General features: G+C 38.2%; 1 protein-coding gene across 15 annotated transcripts in view; it reads left to right on the forward strand.

Annotated features, from left to right (window-relative positions):
• Nucleotides 1–20,452, forward strand: part of DST (dystonin) — a 385,237-nt gene that overhangs the window by 173,853 nt on the left and 190,932 nt on the right. For all 15 annotated transcript variants that reach the window (XM_010387943.2, XM_030928393.1, XM_010387944.2 and 12 more), the window contains one exon: nt 3,530–3,696. In XM_010387943.2, the coding sequence (XP_010386245.2) occupies nt 3,530–3,696 (167 nt within the window). The remainder of the gene's footprint in view (nt 1–3,529; nt 3,697–20,452) is intronic.

A 20,452-nucleotide genomic window follows, 5' to 3' on the forward strand; every position in this document is an offset into this window, starting at 1 on the left:
TTTGGTTGCATAGTATCATGAAAAGTGTGATATATTAGTGGCTAATGGTAATAGTATTTTTAAAAATGCCTTAAATTGCTATAAGAGGATGATGTTCAGTTTATTGGAAATAGCAGGAAAAGCTGAAAGTGGAGGAGTTAGAATTCACCTGCCCTGCTTGTGGGCCTAGTGGAGTCGGGACTTGGTTTAATCTTTGATATTTTAAAGCTTGGTTCATAATGTTTGAATATGCATTGTAAAATTATATGAATATACTTATGATTATGCACTTTAAAATTATAGATTTTTAATTGTGTGTATATATAACAGTATGAAATTGTATTTGTAACAATCTGAAATTCATCTATTAGAAACTTATTTAGTAAGAATACATAATTTTCTCTTGACATGTAGACCATTTTCAGACCTCTAAACTCCTTTAACATCCTTCCTCTGGTAAAACTACTGTGTAGCACTTGAACCTATTAAGCTAGTACCTTGTAGTTGAACTTTACTGACTTCCCTAGTTAACAGGTAATACTTTTGTAACTGACTGGCATGGAATTAGCAGAAAACAGTCCCACACAACCCCAGCTATCTACCTTTTCTATCTCTCATTATACATACTATCTAGGTGGCTCTTGAATTGTAAGGGTTCCCCAAAACAGTTGATTTTACAATTTTTAAAGGGTTATAGAGACCAAGGGGCTCAACTTTTTCTTTTCTTTTCTTTCTTGTTTTTTTGTTTTTGTTTTTAAGGGCCTCACTCTGTCATCCAGGCTGGAGTGCAGTGGCGTGATCATGGCTCACTACAGCCTCGACCTCCTAGACTTGAGCGTTCTGCCTCAGCCTCCCTAGTAGCTGGGACTGTGAACACATGCTATTATGCCAGGCAAATTTTTTTTTTTTTTTTTTTTTTTAATAGAGATGGGGTCTTACTATGTTGCTTAGCCTGGTTTTGAACACCTAGGCTCAAGTGATCCTCTCATCTTGGCCTCCCTATGTGTTGGGATTACAGGCGTGAGCCACCGCGCCTGGCCTCAACTTTTTCATTCACCGTTTCCTAGATTAGCTTCTCTGAACACTTGTGATCATAGATTTTAATTGGTTTAAGGCAGCAAATTTTAAAAACTTATTCTTTTATTCCTCTTTATGGGAAGAGAGTTAAGAAAATAGTAAAGTTCACGCCTGTAATCCCAGTACTTTGGGAGGCCAAGGCAGGTGGATCACCTGAGGTCAGGAGTTCGAGACCAGCCTCAACATGGAGAAACCTCATCTCTACTAAAAATACAAAATTAGCCGGGCATGGTGGTGCATGCCTGTAATCCCAGCTACTTGGGAGTCTGAGGCAGGAGAAATTGCTTGAACCTGGGAGGTGGAGGTTGCGGTGAGCCGAGATCGTGCCATTGCACTCTAGCCTGGCCAACAAGAGTGAAACTCCATCTCAAAAATAATAATAACAATAATAGTAATAATAATAATAATGTCAAGGTTTTACTTCTCCCTTTTTCAAAAAGAATAACAATAACTACAATAGTAACATAGCTCACCTATTTTGAGCATGTACTGACTATGGGCCAGGCATTACACTGTGCTAATGTTGTTGATTCTCACAACACAGTATGATCATCATTATTTTACAAGTAAGGGAATGGGCTTAAAGCAGTTAAGTAACTTGAGCATGTAAAATGGTGAACATGGGACTTAAACTCTTGGAATGTGCTGGAAAAGTACTGTAGCATAATTTTTGACCAGAATATCGTTGGAACTTGGGCCAAAGAACATTGGTAAATTTTACGCTGTTTTTTTTTCACATTAAAAAAAAAGAAATTTCTTCTATATATACTATATGATGTGTTTATGTACAGAGTTCTTTTCCATGCTGTGGAGATTGGCATGGATCCCTGGCAAAGATTATTAAAATTGAGACTATTTGTTCCACTTTTAAATCCTGGCCATTTGTCAAGCAGAGTGTCTCAGACTATGACTGAGAGTGAAGCTCCATGGGGCATGGCAGCCTCTGCTGAACACTGGAGAAAGAGTGTGTGAGGCCCCCCGTCATTTCCAACAAGTGAAGTTGTCAGGGGCTGCCAGGCCTGGCAAGGGCTTTCACTGCCACAGCCTTCCTGCCCCGGGTCCCTGGCTTGGCTGTGCCTCTGGCTCTGTGGCAGCTGGGAAGAATAAAGGGCTTCCTGTTTGAGCCTGGCACTGCCACATGTAACAGGTTTTCCTTGGAGTTTTTTTTTTTTTTTTTAATTCTCTACTTTCAGTTGCTTGACTCTGCCTGTAGTACCTCTGACTTCTGTGTTGTGTATATAGTCTGTTAGTAAAACTTTAGACTGAACAGGGTCCTAAACGTTATCTGCTTCTGCTTCCTCCTCATTTTATAGATAAGGAAGTTGACTCTCAAACATGAAATGAATTATTCAAACCTATGGGACTAGGAACCAGGTCTAGAAGCCTGTCTCGTGACTCTAGTCTAGTGATATTTTCCCTGTTACAGAATGATTTGTTCTTCCTATGTCTTGCTTCCCATCTCTGACTTGATCATCCTGATTCTGGCGTGCCGCCCATGTTGTTGATCCCTTGGCTTTGCGTCTTGCACTGATTGAGGGAACAGTTGTTGGTGGTGTTAATCTCAGCTTTGGAATTACTGTGTGACCCCTGGTAAAGTCACTTTGTGCCTTAATATAATTATCAGCAGATTAAGTAGGACCTTTATCAAAGAGGTGCCCTTGGGAGAATGTAAAAAATTTCCAAAGAGGTTTCTTGGGAAACTGGTGGCCTGTTTTATCATTATTCGGTGGAAGAGACTTTTAGAAAACTTCATGAAAACAAAATACAGGAGAAAAAATCAGTTGATAAAGGTTTCAGGTTGAGCAAGCCGAGCAAGGACTCATGAGAACATTAGAGACTTCTGGCCAAATTATTATATAATATGGTTAATAGGAGAGAATACTACTTTCATTGTTCTTTACACAGAATACCTGTTGGATCAAATTCTGCTCTGCAGGTGGTAGTGTAGAGTAATTTATAGGTTTAACTTCTGATCCAATTGAACTTGGAAAAGTGTCTTCTTAAGTTGTTTTAACAAATCTGATTCGGAAAGAAGAATGTAATATTTTCAATACTGTAGAGTTTTGGTTTAATAAAAAGAGAATAAATGCTTTTAAATTGGACACAAATGAGTTCAATCTGACTTTTTCAATCTGTTGTTAACCTCTTTGAAACTCAGATTTCCTATATGTAAAATGGAGAAAATTTATTTATTTCCTATATGTAAAATGGGGAAAATTTGTAAGGGAGAGATATGAGGGCTAAATAAAAATAATTATATAGAATAGCTAATGGTTTGATAACTTTCTACATGTGGGGCATTCTCTTAAGTGCGATACACATGTTATCTCATTCACATCTCTTAACAATCTCATAAAGCGGGAATTGTTATTATCCTAATCTTACATTTGGAAAGTGCTTGGGACATAGTAGGTTCTTAATCTGAGTTAGCTTCCTTCCTTTCTAAAGGTTTAACACTTTCTGTTATATCTAGATATCTGATATCCATGTTACTGGAGAGTCAGAGGATATGTCTGCAAAAGAGAGATTGCTACTCTGGACACAGCAGGCAACAGAGGGTTATGCTGGAATTCGGTGTGAAAATTTCACTACCTGCTGGAGAGATGGAAAATTATTTAATGCCATCATTCATAAATACAGGTATGGAATTTGTGGATATTTTCCTTATACAACTGTAAGACACGTTTCTTTCATTTCTGAATTTTAAAATTATCTTTTATTGTTATAGAAGCAAAAGCATGGCAAAAAATTAGAAAATACAGAAAAATTGAAATAAAAAATTGGCCGCGTGCAGTGGCCCATGCCTGTAATCCCAGGACTTAGGGAAGCCAAAGTGGGTACATTGCTTGAGCGTAGGAGTTGGAGAACAGCCTTGGCAAAAGGGTAAAACCCTCTCTCTGCAAAAAAATACAAAAAATTAGCTTGGCATGGTGGCAGGCGCCTGTATTTCCAGCTACTCCGGAGGCCAAGGCTGCGGTGAGCCGTGATCATGTGACTGCACTGCAGCCTGAGTGACAGAGTGAGACTCTAGCTTAAGAAAATAAAAAAAAATTTTTAAATCATATTTCCACTACTTAGAGGCCATCATTCTGAATTGTAGTGTGTACACACACACACACACACACACACACACGTTCGCGCACACACACGGCTGTAATATGTCTTTGGATATTGGCAGTAACTTAGCAGATAGCAAACTTTGATTTTGCCTCTAAAGAACTGCTGAGTATGAAGATTAGAGTTTAGTTCAGACTTGTAGCCCACAAGTTTCCAGTTCGTATCTCCTAGTCTAATTACTCTAGTGAGTGGGCTTAGCAATTGCCAGTTTTGGGGTGGTAAATAGTTTCCTGGTGAGAATTATTAACAACTAAATCCACATTAATACTTACATAGCACTTACTAAGTGTCAGGCACTGTTCTAAGCAGTTTACATATGTTAATTCATTTACTCCTCACAACATCCCTATTGTCATCCCAGTAAACAGACAGAAACTGAGACACAGTAAATACTTGACTTGCAGTCATACAACCAGTGAGTGGCAGACTTGGAACTCAAACTTAGGCAATCTGGCTCTTGGGTTCATGTTCTTATTGCCTTATTAAGAAGCTAAATCCCCAGAAAGTATTTACTGAAAATAATGTATTTCTTTTTTTTTTTTTTTTTGAGACAAAGTCTCATGCTGTTACCCAGACTGGAGTGCAGTGGCACGATCTTGGCTCACTGCAACCTCTATCTCCCAGGTTCAAGCGATTCTCCTGCCTCAGCCTTCTGAGTAGCTGGGATTACAGGCGTATGCCACCACACCCGGCTAATTTTTATGTTTTTAGTAGAGATGGGGTTTCACCATGTTGGCCAGGCTGGTCTTGAGCTCCTGACCTCAGGTGATCCACCCACCTCGGCCTCCCAAAGTGCTGGGATTACAGGCTGAAAACTTGATTTCAGTTTTCAAGAAATATATCAAGATATATTTACTGATCTCAGGTTTTTTTTTTTTTTTTTTTTTTGGTTTTACAAATATTATGTCATGTTGTTGAATAACTAACTATATTCCTAAAGCTATGAAGTCATTAAATTATAAACTATATGTGAACTGTAAAGTCATTAAACTGACAAATTTATTTGATTATAATAAAAATAATTATATAGGATAGTTAATGGTTTGATAACTTTCTACATTCTCTTAAATGCTATACACATGTTATCTCATTCAAATCTCCTAACAATCTCATAAAGCAGGAATTGTTATTATCCAAATTTTACAAATAAGGAACCTTAGGTTTACCAAGTTTATACTGCTAATAAGTTAGAGAACTTAGACTCAAAGCCAGCTCTGTTTGACTTGACATCCCGTTCTCTTTCTCTCTTTCCTCTTCTTTCCTTTCACTTCTCTTTTCTCTCCCCTTTCCTTTCTTCCTTTTTATTTTGGAAATTTCAACATCTAAAAACTGTGGTGAATCCTCCACATATGCACACTCAGGAGCCCCTATTTTTATTTTATTTAATTAATTAATTAATATATTTTTTGAGATGTAGTTTCGTTATTGTTGCCCAGGCTAGAATGCAATGGCATGATCTTGGCTCACTGCAACCTCCGCCTCCCAGGTTTAAGCGATTCTCCTGCCTCAGCCTCCCAAGGAGCTGAGATTACAAGCACCTGCCACCACTCCTGGCTAATTTTATTATTATTGTTATTTTTTTAGTAGAGACAGGATTTCACCATGTTGGCCAGGCTGGTCTTTAACTCCTGACCTCAGGTGAACCACCTACCTTGGCCTCCCAAAATGCTAGAATTACAGGCGTGAGCCACCGTGCCTGGCCACATGAGTCACCACGCCTGGCCCCTATTTTTAAACATTATAATTGTATCCTTCCTTTGTGGAACAACATTTAAATAGAGGTGGGTGTAGGTTGCTGAATCAAAAAGAAAAACCAGGATCAACTTGCCTACACTTGTTTAAAGCACCAGATCTTCTTGAGTGAAGGTTTAGTGGCTGCAGACACAGCGATCATCATACTGCACTGTCCAGGTGACTTAGAATGAGAGGCCATGAGAAGGCTGTGCAGCTGGACACATTCTATACTTGGAATGATAGAATCTTTGTGGCCTTTGAATTAAAATATTTCAATTGTGATACCTAAAGTATTTGTAACAATGCTTCTTTGAGGGTGTGTTCTGCTCTCTCCTTTGAAGTTTTTTAGGCAGAAGCAAAATACAGGAGCCAGCTATTCTTCTAAAATAACCTACTTTTGGCAGGGAGGATGAAGCAGGAGGATTGCTTGAGGCCAGGAGTTTGAGACCAACCTAGACAATATAGCAAGACCCCATTTCTACAAAAATAAAATAGATTAGAAAAACCCCTACTTTTAAAAACAATGGCCTCTGGACATTATCTCTCTAGTACTCATGAAAAATTATAAATACAAATTGGTGTGTGTATGTGTATATATATATAACGCATTTTTCTCCTAAGTACTTAAGTATTTCATTGTGTGTGTCGGAGATCCTAAAATTTCCTATGAAAGTTTGATGTCATAGAGCTCTTACTGCTTTAGGTGAGAATTTGAGTCTTTGAATTAGTTATTTGTTTTGAACTTTTATTTTGACAGAAAGAACTTTTTAGAACAATGTTTAGCTTTAACTTAGAACTTTGGTTTTCCTAGTTTGCTTTATTTTCCTTTGTTAAGATTCATGGTTAAAACACCATGTATCAGGTTTAAATGCTTACAAGATTTCTTTGTTGCTGAAATTCTGTTGTTGTTCTGTGGCTTATAAAATATTATTGTGGTTTCTTTCACTAGAAGAAACCTTTCATCTGTAGAACTTCATTTTTAGTTGAAGTCATTGAACCTTTCTTAAAAAAAAAAAGAATACTTTTCTTCCAGCATGTGAAATAATTAAATGAAGAGAGTTGAATTGTATGTATTTCTCTCCGTTGAATACCTTGATTTACTCTAAAAGAAAAAAGAAATATAAACAGTCAAAATATCACCATGAGCAAATTTTTTGATATTGGACAATCATAATCACATTTAGAGAGTAATGTCTTGGCTGGGTGCCCTGGCTCACACCTGTAATCCCAGCACTTTGGGAGGCTGAGGCAGGAGGATTGCTGGAGCTTAGGAGTTGGAGACCAGCCTGGGCAACACACCAAGACCCCATCTCTACAAAAAATTTAAAAATTAGCCAGGCGTGGTAGCACACACCTGTAGAGAATTTAGAATTGGAATTTAGAATTTTCTTTGGAGTTATTTTTTTAATTCTCTACTTTCAGTTGCTTGACTCTGCCTGTTGTGACCTGACTTCTGTGTTGTGTTTATAGTCTGTTAGTACAGCTTTAGACTAAAAAGGGTCCTAAACGTTATCTGCTTCTGCCTCCTCCTCATTTTCTTCTTGGGAGTCTGAGGTGGGTAGTGGGTAGGTAGCTTGAGTCCAGGAGGTCGAGACTGCAGTGAGTTGTGACTGTGTCACACACTCTGGGGTAGGCGACAGAGCAAGACCCTGTCTCAAAAAAAGAGTAGTTTTTTACTTAATAATTGTTTTTACTTGATAATTATTTCCATAAGTTTTGTGCTGTATTTGAATTTGTTGTGGAAAATGTCCATTTTATTGGGCTTTATTTTTTGTATTTAGATCAAACATTTATATGGATTTTACTTGGCTTTGGCAATAAAATTTATCTGAGGTGATACAGTGGGTTTGGTTTCTGTTGGTTGCTGTAGTGGATGAAAAGAGGGATGTGGTTATCCTTATGCAGCAAATTTGCATCCTCAAGATAGAATAGGAAACTTTTCTCCAGAAATTAGAAGGAAAATATATTTTTGACTTAAAGCAAACCAGTATTATTTGTGATAGGTGACTTACTTAGTAAGATTTTTGGTGCATATCTTCTAAAGATTTAGAAATATTGATCTGAAATAGGAACAGAGCAATAGCATCCTTCACCTTTTGTATTAATATAAATTATACTGTTACAAGTTATTAATCAAATATATTTGGATTGTCCAGCACATTTTTATTAGTGTTTCCATATAGAATATGACTCTTGAAAATAAAAAGGATGTTTATTAACCCCATAAAGAGTATTTGTTTTCCTAACAATTCAGTATCCTAAATTTTTCCATGGAAAATATAATTTTCATGTTTCTTGAAATAATTAATATGTGAAATAACAATGAAGAGAAATTTTTATAATAAATGTAATTTATAGATGTTACAGAATAAAAATGATCCATGAAGGTAAAAAGTAAGTAACAGTCACAAAATAATTACTTAAGAAATAGATGTATAATGTTGGCCATGTTGTGGCAGTTTCTGTCCTAGCTGTTTTTTAATGTGTTAGCTTTTAAAATTACCACAGTCCTGTGAAATAGATTGTGACTCTGTTTTTAAAATAATTTCAACTTTTATTTTAGATTCTAGGGGTATATGTGCAGGGTTGTTATTTGGGTATATTGCATGATGCTGAAGGTTGGGGTACAACTGATCCTGTCACCTAGGTAGTGAGCATCACACCTAATTGGTAGTTTTTCAGCACTTGCCCCCCACCCCATAGTAGTCCCCAGTGTCCGGTTGTTGCTGTCTTTATGCATGACTTCATTTTTGTCAATAGAGACACTGAGGCTCAAAGAGTAACTCATGTTTTTGACATCACATACCTTTTACATAACAGAGGTGATTGCTCTGAATTCTCATCTTCATATACTTCTATGTAACTACTTACATAGTTTCCTTTAGGCAAACTAGATTTCAAGAAATGGAACTGTTGACCAGAACAACTGTGATAGTGCATTGTTGAAGATCAATTATATTTTCAGGAAAGATATATGAAAATTATCGATGAACTTAAGAAATGACTAAATGAATAGTACCATATACAACTGACAACTAAGGTCTTTGCCTCTTGTAAGAAAGTTATCAATTAAAAAATAGTTACCAGTATTTCAGCTTGTGTAGAAAAAATCAAATTGCTTATTTACCTTGCCAAATAAACTCAAAATGATTGAACTTTGAGAGCAGGAATGGATGAGTTCTAACCATTATCATGTTTTAAAATTCATTTTAAAATTGACTTGTTTCTTTTTGAGGGAGGTAAAGCTCTGACTTCCAGCTTGAAACTTAGCCTCTGACTTGTCTGGCTTCTCTCATTCTCTCCAAGTGGATATCTGCCCTAGAACATTAATGAAAGCCAAATTCCAAAACAACAGTGCCTAATGAGGGTTTAATTTAGTTGTTTAATTAATTAGTTACTAAAGTTGTTTAACTTTAATTAATGAGGGTTTAATGAACTTGTTTAACTTACAGTTAGCCTTACAGTTTAACTTACAGTTAGCCATCTATGAAAATAGCATCAGCAACAACTCATAACAACTTAAGGAAAATTATGGATAATAAAAGAACATTAAGATTCTTAGAATGAGTAAGAGCAAAATTACAGCGAAATTAAGCAGTTTTAGTATGTCACATTATCCTAAAGAGGACAAAGAGCCTGGATTATGCAATGGGGGTAATAAAAATGAAAGTTATATGCTTTAGTGGAAGAGATTGCAAGGGATAGTTCTATAGTTTCTATTTAAATAGGTCACTGATAAATACATTATGTCTTTCCCTTAAACCTGTGTTAGGAAATTCTGTTCATAATTCCTTCTAGGAACTTCTGTGTGTTATGTTCAGTTTTCAATGAAAAAGGTTCAAATAATAAAAATATTACGTACATGTACTAGTTTCTGCTTGTTCTGTTTGTATACTTTAATTTTTTTAGAATATAATACAACCTTTTTGCTAAAAACCACAACTGTGGGTAAATAAGCCTTACTATTGCCCCAATCTTACCTTAATTTTCAATCAAAAGACTAACAAAGAATACTGGATTTGATGAACTTAGATCAAAAGAATGTCACAAAAACATCTGTTGTGTAAGCAGGTTAAAAGCAAGAGAGAATAAAGTAGAATTAACCAAGAGCCAATAGGCAAGGGATCCTAGGAGTATCCTTTAAACACTAGTGGATTAATAAGTCCCCAAGAGTTGGGGTTGATATAGAGGAGTGAAATCCAGGACAGTAGTGCTTGTTCTTCAGACAGTGAAGCACTACTTCAGTAGTGCTTGTTACAAGCAGAGGGTTCAAATCTTCTCTTATTTAAGGGTTTGCTGAGGCATCACAGTAAAATTGACTTGTTTCTTTTTGAGAGAGGTAAAGCTCTGACTTCCAGCTGGAAACTTAGCCTCTGACTTGTCTGGCTTCTCTCATTCTTTCCAAGTGGATATCTGCCCTAGAACATTAATGAAAGCCAAATTCCAAAACAACAGTGCCTAACATTGCTCTGTGTAAAAACAAGTCTGCCTGAGCAGGCATGAACATGAATATGTACCTGAAGGCCAGAGAGAACAGTGCAAAATGTGTGGAAGGGCCTTGCAAATCAGAGGTGGCGCTATGGAAAGACACTAAGTATGTCAAGACTAAAACTAGGGGTGTGTGTGTTTGAAGAGATTTTTTCTGCTTACTAGTTTCTGCCTGTCTTATTCTTGTTTTTAATTTATCTCATTTGTTTATTTAAATTGCCTTTAAAAAATAAAAATAAAAAAGCAAAATGTAAATAAATAAATAATTTGCCTTTTAATGCCCCTGGCAGTCTTTTCATAGGTTTGTTTTAAATATATTAACCAATTAAGATGCAAAATTTTGGGAATAGGTTGTATGCAGGAGCAAAGCAGTTAAATGTTTTCTAATTAGGCAGGAACTTTTCACTTGTCTGAGTATGTAGTTGGATAGCAATTATTTTGTCCATTGTTTGTATTTTGAATGAGAATATAATAGGGCCATCATATTTCATTATATTAAAGTTTAAAGATGCTGTAACTGGGAAGGTTAGATTGTATAGCTGTAGTCACAGTCAGCTTGTTTAATAGTTTGACCTGGAGGCTGGTGATTCAGTCATAGGCATGAATTCAGTCACACCTTAGAAGCTAAACTGGATTGGACTGGTTTAATACCCAGAGAAGGCCCTTTAGGGTTTGAAATGTTCCAATAGGAAGTTGGCTTAGTGTTGACTTAGCCTTCAGGCTGCAGAATGCAGAGGTATGAGGGTATGTGTATGTGTGTGCATACACACAGCCATGGGCTGTAGTTTGGCCACAAGCCAGACACACACAGAGCCTGAAAGTTATCAATTAAAAAATAGTTACCAGTATTTCAGCTTGTGTAGAAAAAAATCAAATTACTTATTTACCTTGCCAAATGAACTCAAAATGATTGAACTTTGAGAGCAGGAATGGATGAGTTCTAACCATTATCATGTTTTAAAATTCGTGAAGAGCTAATGCACACTGCTTATAATGTAATGCATCTGCATCCAAGCGAGTTGTAAGAGTTAGTATCTGCATCTAGTGACCATTTTTATTGTGGCTGTATGGTTTTACGTATAATTTGGAGGATGTAATTTGGCATGTAAATATTTAGAGGAAATACCTGAATATATTACTTTGTTTTTATGTTCCTGGCCTTCTTGCCCAGATTAATTTTACAGAAATTCTCTGTAATATGAAGCCTCCCATTACTGTGTGTTTTTTGTTTTGTTTTGAGACTGAGTCTTGCACTGTCATCCAGGCTGGAGTGCAGTGGCGTGATCTCGGCTCACTGCAACCTCCACCTCCCGGGTTCAAGCGATTTTCCTGCCTCAGCCTCCTGAGTAATTGGGACTGCAGGCATGCACCACTATGCCTGGCTAATTTTTTTGTATTTTTAGTAGAGACGGGGTTTCACCCTGTTGGTCAGGCTGGTCTCAAACTCCTGACCTCAATGATCCACCTGCCTTGGCCTCCCAAAGTGCTGGGATTACAGGCATGAGCCACTATAACCAGCCGAAAAAGATCTTTATAGATGTGATGTAAGGTATAGCCCACATTCTCCTACTTCCATTTTTGAGGCAGAAAACTGAAAAAGTGACACAGCCACAGTAGGGAGATAGCTCATTTGGTTGTCCTCTTCATGGGAGCCTGGCAAACCTGGTTGCAGTTTCTACAGCAGTCACTTTTTACCACAGTCCTACTTCTTCTCGTATCTGTGATTTTAAAAAAATGCCATATGGTATTCTTTTGTATGCATATAATGTTTTATTTAGAGTGCCTTATTGATGGATATTATGTTGGTTTTTTTTTTTTGCTTTTAAAACTGTGTATTGAACTTTGTATGTGTCTTTGTGAGGCGTGTGAATATGTCCATAGGATAAGGTCCTGGAAGTGGAATTGCTGGGACAAAGGGTATTACATTTAAAATTTTGAGACGTACCTCTGAATTGTCTGCCAAAAGAGTTGTACTGATGCATACCCCTTCTGCACTATTTCCCTCCATGATGCTTTTGAGAAACAAACACCTCTTAATTGTTAAGTACCTTTTAGCAGGTCTAAGCTCCACTCTTTTTTTTTTCTATTCTTTTACTTTGCCCTTTCATTCATAAAATTATTTCTTTTCAGCTTTTAAAGCTATACCAGTGATGAAATTGCAGGCCCATGTTTCACTCTGTTTGATGTGCAAGCTGTTAGTCTAAGCATGCATGTGTTAAGAGTTTAGGGGGAAAAAATGACTAAATAAGTTGACAACTTTCAGTGATGTGATCATTGAAAAAGTTAGAGGGTCGGCTGGGCGTGATGACTCACGCCTGTAATCCTGACACTTTGGGAGGCTGAGGCAGGTGGATCACTTGAGGTGAGGAGTTCAAGACCATCCTGGCCAACATGGAGAAATGGCAGCTCTACTAAAAATACAAAAAGTTAGCCAGGCCTGGTGGCTAACTTTTTGTTTTTTTTTTTTTTTTTTTTTTTTTGAGACGGAGTTTTGCTCTGTCGCCCAGGCTGGAGTGCAGTGGCCGGATCTCAGCTCACTGCAAGCTCCTCCTCCCGGGTTTACGCCATTCTCCTGCCTCAGCCTCCGGAGTAGCTGGGACTACAGGCGCCCGCCACCTCGCCCGGCTAGTTTTTTGTATTTTTAGTAGAGACGGGGTTTCACCGTGTTAGCCAGGATGGTCTCAATCTCCTGACCTCGTGATCCACCCGTCTCAGCCTCCCAAAGTGCTGGGATTACAGGCTTGAGCCACCGCGCCCGGCTGTATTTTTTTTTAACTGGTGGCGCCTATAATCCCAGCTACTGAGGAGGCTGAGGCAGGAAAATCGCTTGAACCCGGGAGGCGGAGGCTGCAGTGAGCTGAGATGGCGCCATTGCACTCCAGCCTGGGTAACAAGACTGAAATTCCATCTCAAAAAAAAAAAAAAAAAGTTAGAGTAGGGCTGTCTTGAGGTAGCATAAGAGAGACTGCCTATTACTCTCCTGGAAATTCAAGAAGAATGTAATAAACATGAGTTTCCCCTCCCCCTGCATGCTGCCGCTGATCCACTAAAAATAGGGCTGTAAAGCTTGAGGGAAGATGGGGTTTTGATCAAGACTCTCCTTGCTTAGAAACTTGACAAGTCCTGCCTTTGTCATGTTTCCCTTTAGCATTCTCTTACCTTTCTCTCACATGAAGATTTCTTTTACATTACAGGAGCAGCCGGTATATGTAACTCCACCTGTTTTTCTTTGACAGGTTCATCTGTTTGTTTTAACACTTCTTGTATTTTGACTTGATTATTCACATTCTCATCTTAGTCTGTGATATGAAGTAGTTTGAGATTTAGTTTTCTACCATAATAAAAATAAATTGATTGCCACTACCACCTTTTTGGGGAGGGTGTATTTATCCTTTAGTCACTAAAGTTTACTTAAATTTTACTTTTATTAGTTCACTAAAATGTAGGTACTGGAAGAGTTACTTCTCTATCAACATCAATACCATTCTCTGTATTCATTAAAATTTAGGCTATTATGGGATTTATTGTTCTTTGTGAAATGAGAAAGTTATAATTCATTAGGTATCTTTTAATTATTGAAGTTGTTAGACTCTAACCTTGAAGTACTAAACTTGCTATAAATATACTGTTGCTCATTTTTGCTGTCTACCTTGTTAATGGAGAGTCACTTTGTAGAAAAAAAAAAGAATATTTGAAAAAACTCAGGCACCTAGTTTTGAGAACAAGGGAAAATTACCTTCATAGCTTGTTTCTAATCTGTGCCCAAATATGAGCATGAAGGGATGTCCACACTGAGTTATGCAGGCCTTTTTTTTTTTTTTTTTTTGGCGATTGCAAGGTGAGCTGCTTTTTGCACCAATAAGAACAGTAAGGACATGCTAAGCCTGAACATGATTTAATCGAAACAGTCATCTTCAGGAATTTGTTATGGTAACTTCTCTGCTGTCATAGGATAGTGAGACATATTGAATGTATATTTTTATTGTGATCTTTTGAAAAGCAGATGTTAAGTGGCATATGTGTCTTCAGTCACCTCTGTGTGGGTTGTTCTGTAGCATAGAAGGTGTTCTAAAAATGGTGTCTAGGTAAATGGAATGAGGCTTGTTTTTGTTTTGTTTTACACTTCCACCCAGTCCCTTTTCAGTTCCTTGCAAACTGCTGAGTATGTACTGTTTCGCCAGCAAAGGCTGAGCCTGTATGAGCCCAGCCATGTGCTTTGTCTGTGCACGTCCCCACACAGGAAGCACACCAGAGAAAGCGATACTTCAGGGTAGATTGATTTCATTAGAACTTCATCATCACCAGCCTCAAATGGTTCTGGCCAGCAGTCTTTTTCTATCTGTGTGATTAACCCTTCTCTTCCTCACAGCACCTCCTCCCACCACCTTTTTTCAGTGTTGACAGGTGATCTAGACTCCTACTCCCAGAGAAAATTGAAGCCAACAAGTAGAAAGTCTTTTTTGCTACCAAAGACACAAACCTATCTTCATCTGCGCCCGTCCTCACCCCCCTGGTTCTTTTCAACACAGGAGTCCTCTCTCCACCTACCCAAAGCCTGTCCCCTCCTGCTGTGCCCTGGATCTTATCTCTGTCATTGCCTTGTATATATTCATCTTTTTCCTTCAGTAGATCTTTCTTATTGGATTTTAAGCATGCTGCAGCCTCTTCTGTTAATAAAACAACAGTCAACAAAAACACTCTCCCTTAACTGCATGCTTTATTCCAGCTACTACCTTATATCATTCCTTTCCTTCAAGGCCAAAGTCCTCAGAAGAGTTGGCAATATTCTCTCCATCATCATTTCTTCACTTCATACTCATTCTTCTACACATACTAATCTAGTCTCTTACTCCATAATTCATTAAAACACTTATTGTTGGGTGATGGGTGACTTCTGTGTAGCTAAATCCAGTGGATATTTTTCAGGCCTCATCTTCCTTACATTTTAGTATTTCACGCTATTGGCCATTCTTTTCTTCTTGAAATACTCTTTCCTTTAGCTTTTATGACACTGTACTCCTGGTTTTTCTCCCACTTCTTGTCTGCTCCTGCTCAGTTCCCTCTGTAAACTTGGCCTCTTTCACAAGACCAGTAAACACTGGAGTTTTTCAAGATTGCGTGTTGGACTTTTTCTTTTCTCTCTATGTTGTCTCTCATCCATGCTTACAGCCCTATTTACTGTAACCATTGTCATGTAACTGGGTTCTGTAGATTTGCCTTTCTAAATATCTCCTGACTTGACCACTTTTTATCTACTGCTGCCACATTCTTCTGCAAGCCACCATGGCCACTTAACTAGATTCTGTGGGAGTTCTTTGACCATTTAAATTTTTTTCTCTGTCCACCCCCAGATCTGATCATTTAATCTCTTCCAATCCTCCTTAATGCATTTTGATGGCTTTTCATAGCTCTTAGGAAAAAAGTTTACAATCCTTTAAGACGTTCATGAGAGTCAGCATTGTCTTGGCCTTTTGCCACACATCCAAGCCCCATGTCTCACCATGTTCTTCCCCTGGCTGCTGGCTCCCCACTCATGCACTGGTCTCCTTGTAGTCCTGTGCCCTTCAACCACAGACCTATGCATGTCTTTTTTCATCACCTGAGTGCTCTTCCACCAGGTTTTCTCCTGGTTTACTCCTGAGCAACCTTTGGAGCTCTGAGCTCTCCATATGCACAGCGGCTGTTCTCAGTGCCTTACTTCCTGGCACATGGTAAATGCATATTAAATATTGAGTGAGTGAATAAATGAATGAACTTGCTAGTTTTTTGACTGGAAAGAATTACTTTCTATGTAGCATACCAAAGCATCAAGTTGTCTTCTCTGATTACCCTTTTGTGGTGTTGCTTTTATGCTGATAGATACGTCTTAGTAACCTGTGCACATTGCTCTTTATACTAAGTTTCACAACTATTTTCACGTAAATCTCTTGAGATCTTGGGTAAATCAGTTGAGTTCTTTGAACCTTATGCTACCACCAGCCCATAAGGTCCTCCCTCCCATACTCATACACATTTCCAGATGCTCTGTAGCTGATTTTTGTTCTAACTTCCATAATTCTTGCTACTCATTTTCTGCAGAAAGAACTGAGACACAGGTTACAGGATGTGTGTCCAAAGTCACAGAGCAAATTAGGACTAAATCACAGGACACCAGACTCACAGTTCTTTGCTTTGTGTGTGTGTTCCACCTCAATTTAGCCTTTTCTCTCAAATATGTAAAAACAGTCTCTTAAAAATTTAAAGAATTCCTAGCTACTTGGGAGGCTGAGGCAGGAGAATCACTTGAATCTGGGAAGCGGGGGTTGCAGTGGGCCGAGATTGCACTATTACACTCCAGCCTGGCGACAGAGTGAGAGTCCATCTCCAAAAAAAAAAAAGAATTATGGCCAGGCGCAGCGGCTCACGCCTATAATCCTAGCAGTTTGGGAGGCCGAAGCAAGCGGATCACTTGAGGTCGGGGGTTCGAGACCAGCCTGGCCAACATGGCTAAACCCCGTCTCTACTAAAAATACAAAAATTAGCTGGGCATGGTGGTGGGTGCCTGTAATCCCAGCTACTCGGGAGGCTGAGGCAGGAGAATCGCTAGAACCTGGGAGGCAGAGGTTGCGGTAAGCCGAAATTGCACCACTGCACTCCAGCCTGGGTGACAGAGCGAGACTCTTGTCTCAAAAAAAAAAAAAAAATTAAAAAAATTAGATTGTGATAAGGTACATAAAATTTACCATCTTAATCAGTTTTAAGTTGGTAGTTAAGTGGCATTAAGTACATTTATTTTGTTGTACAACCATCACCGTCATCCATCTCCAGAACTCTTCTCATACAGCGTAACTGAAACTTTGTACCCATGAAACTCTAATTCCCCGTTTCTCCCTCCCCCCATCCTTTTGACAACCACCATTCTTCTTTCTGTCTTGTCTTTCCTTTTTAAATTGAGGAATGAAACTGTGGCCCAGTGGTTTTTCAAGTAATAAGATATCTCAAGTCACAAAGTTTAGATGGGTTTTTGATTCTGATTAAAAAAATATATATATATATGTGTGACCAAATGCTATCTTTTCCAGGCTTCATTATTTTATAGTGTACTCCAGAGTTGGGCAAACATAAAATGACACACCCACCCTCCCTCCTTGCGAACATTTAAATATGTTCTTTTCTTGTATATTTAATAAAAATAAACACTGAAAAAGAGTTAAAAGGTTCACTGTCTCCTGCTGAGGGCATAAGGCAGTAGCGTGTTTCTGCTTGTGGGTGCTTTTGTTTGTGTCGTTATATAATTGCCGATGACATTGTGGATTTTTTTTCCCCAATACAAAATGCTTATAATCTTGAAAGAAAATTAAATAATTATTGGAAACAAGGGTTTTTAATATGGTGTAGTTATCAGACGCCTGATAAGAATCACCTGAGGGAGGGGAGAGAAACTTGTTGAAATGCAGATAACCAGGCTTTTCTTTCTATTCTTAATCCGTATTGGGACCCAAGTGTGGGAAACATTGGTATAGGATGCATTGATGAGTTCTGTTTTGGTAATAATCTGGAACTTCATCATGTTTCTTATGATTTATTTTTCTGAGTGTGTCAACACACACACATACATATGCATACACATTATTTTTTCTGAGTGTGTCAATACACACACATACATATGCAACATCATTATTGATTTGCCCAGTAGTAGAAGTATAATTTGTTCTGTATTTTCTTTATTTTGTATTCTCAGCTTCATATTGGGTGTTACTGTTTAGTTAGTTCTCAGTTTATGATACCAGGATATTGCAGAGAAGAAATCAGACTAGTCAGACAGACCTCAGTTCAAACTCTGACTGCCACTTACCAGATTTGTGTTCTTGGTCGAGTTATATAACTTCCTTATGCTTGTTTTTTTTCCATCTGTAAGTTCAGGATAATAATACAACCTATGCTTAGGGTCATTGAGACGATTGAGATAATGCTTTAAGTCCTTTAATGCATTGCCTGACACATAGTAGGTATCAGTATTTATTAGTCCCTGTTGTTTTGTGATTGTTATTACTTTATAAGGTATCCCAACTGGCAGCATTATCAGAAGCTGAAGCTGAGAGCACATGAGAGCATAAGAGGGGAGGAGAAGCTAGAAGCAGCAATGTGTGCTTTTTGAAACTTTTATACTTCACCACTGTTTGTTGTCCTCACTCTGTGCCCACTTTCCAAATTGTTTTTTAGGAGAGACAAAGCCTTTAGGAAACCTCGAAAGGGTATGTGCTTGTGTAGGATATGAGGAAGCTATGACATTGTACCCTGGTCCATGTGGATTTCGATAAGGATTCCAAAATTTGACTGGAAGCCGTAGATGGTGGTTTTGTCAGTAGAAATTAGTGAAAAGAGAAGGAACAAGTCTAGGATGGAAAATAGCTCAAGGAATTTGAAGCACTGGTATGTCCCAGCCCCCATAGCTCATTTATTGCTTTATTATTTCTTTAATCCTCAAAAGTTCATGTTTTAAGCATTATGCTAGATATTGAGGACATAAACATGGACAAAACACAAGCTCTGCCTTCAGGAAGCCCATGGTTCAATATGAGAGATAGACAGATGTATAGTTATGAAAAATGTGGTAAATACAGACATGAAGATAACAGACGGCATTTGGGAACAGAGGAAAGTACTTCCTGGAGGAAATGATGGTGGAACCGAGTCTACTGAAAGAATTTGAGTTGGCCAGGTAATATCATGTACAGGGGTGAGGTATGCAGTGGACGTTTCTTGGGCAAAGAAAAGAGTCAGGAAAAACCTGACATGTTTCTGTTTTTGTATTGGGAAATGGGCTTTGCTCCTCTCCTTACCCCCAAGACTTATGAAAGGGAAATTTCTCAAACATAGGAAAGCAGATGCAGGGTAGCCAGAACCTCACTGTTTGTATCCACATAAATAACTATTGAGTGCCACCTGAGAGCCAGCATAACCTAACAGACTCTATGAATTTAAGTCACTTTATTTTTTCATCCTTAAAAAAAAAAAATCCCGATTTGGACTGTGGCCATTGATATTTCCCATATGTGTCTTTTCAGCTGTTGTCATGTTTTTGGTTCAGGATTTGGTAACGTTGTGTCTGCACTAAAGTACTCTTCTCTTAGCTGACATTTTTCTCTTTCTCTTAGCTAACTTTAATTAGTGTCCCCTCTGCCATGTTTCTAAGAGTTTCCTTTCCAAGTGTTTTGATGTTGTTTCATGCTCCTTGCAGTTGAGTGTGTTTGGTGTTTGACATGATATATTGTGGAAGCCTTAGGTAGTCTGTTGTGCTAATCTTTTTTTTTTTTTTGAGGCAAAGTCTTGCTCTGTCACCCAGGCTGGGGTGCAATGGTGCGATCTCAGCTCACTGCAACCTCCGCCTCCCGGGTCCCAGTGATTCTCCTGCCTCAGCCTCCCGAGTATCTGGGGTTACAGGCGCATACCACCACACCCGGCTAATTTTTGTATTTTTAGTAGAGACCCGGTTTCACCATGTTGTCCAGGCTGGTCTGGAATTCCTGACCTCAAGTGATCCGCCCGTCTCGGCCTCCCAAAGTGCTGGGATTACAGGCATGAGCCACTGCACCCGGCCTGTTGTGCTAATCTTTAGCCATTTGTAACACTGTGGAAGTCATGTGTTCCTGCAGAATCCTGTTTAATTCTCATGCAAGCTAATGTATTAATAAAGTTTTGGAGTACTGAAATGTTACCTTGGAAGTATCTATGTCAAAAAAAAACTCTCATGAAATTTTTATGTTCAGCTAGTTTTGGTTACCTGTTAGGGTAGGTGGTGATATCCTTATACTATATCCATACATATACCTATCTATACATAAATGCCAACATGCCTGTATATGTATATATGCCTGTAGAGATACATATATATATATATATTTGGTCTAGAGGAGATTGCTGTTTTAAGATGGGTATTGTATGAAAGATAAACATTACTTTTACCCAAAATTATTTTGTATTATGACAATAGCATTTTTTGATACCTTTCTACCCTATATTTTTAAAACAAATTAAGGGCACTAAGCTTGCATATAAGTGATTTGTAATTTTTTAG

This window comes from Rhinopithecus roxellana, chromosome 4, assembly GCF_007565055.1.
Source record: "Rhinopithecus roxellana isolate Shanxi Qingling chromosome 4, ASM756505v1, whole genome shotgun sequence".
NCBI classification, from domain to species: Eukaryota; Metazoa; Chordata; class Mammalia; order Primates; family Cercopithecidae; genus Rhinopithecus; species Rhinopithecus roxellana.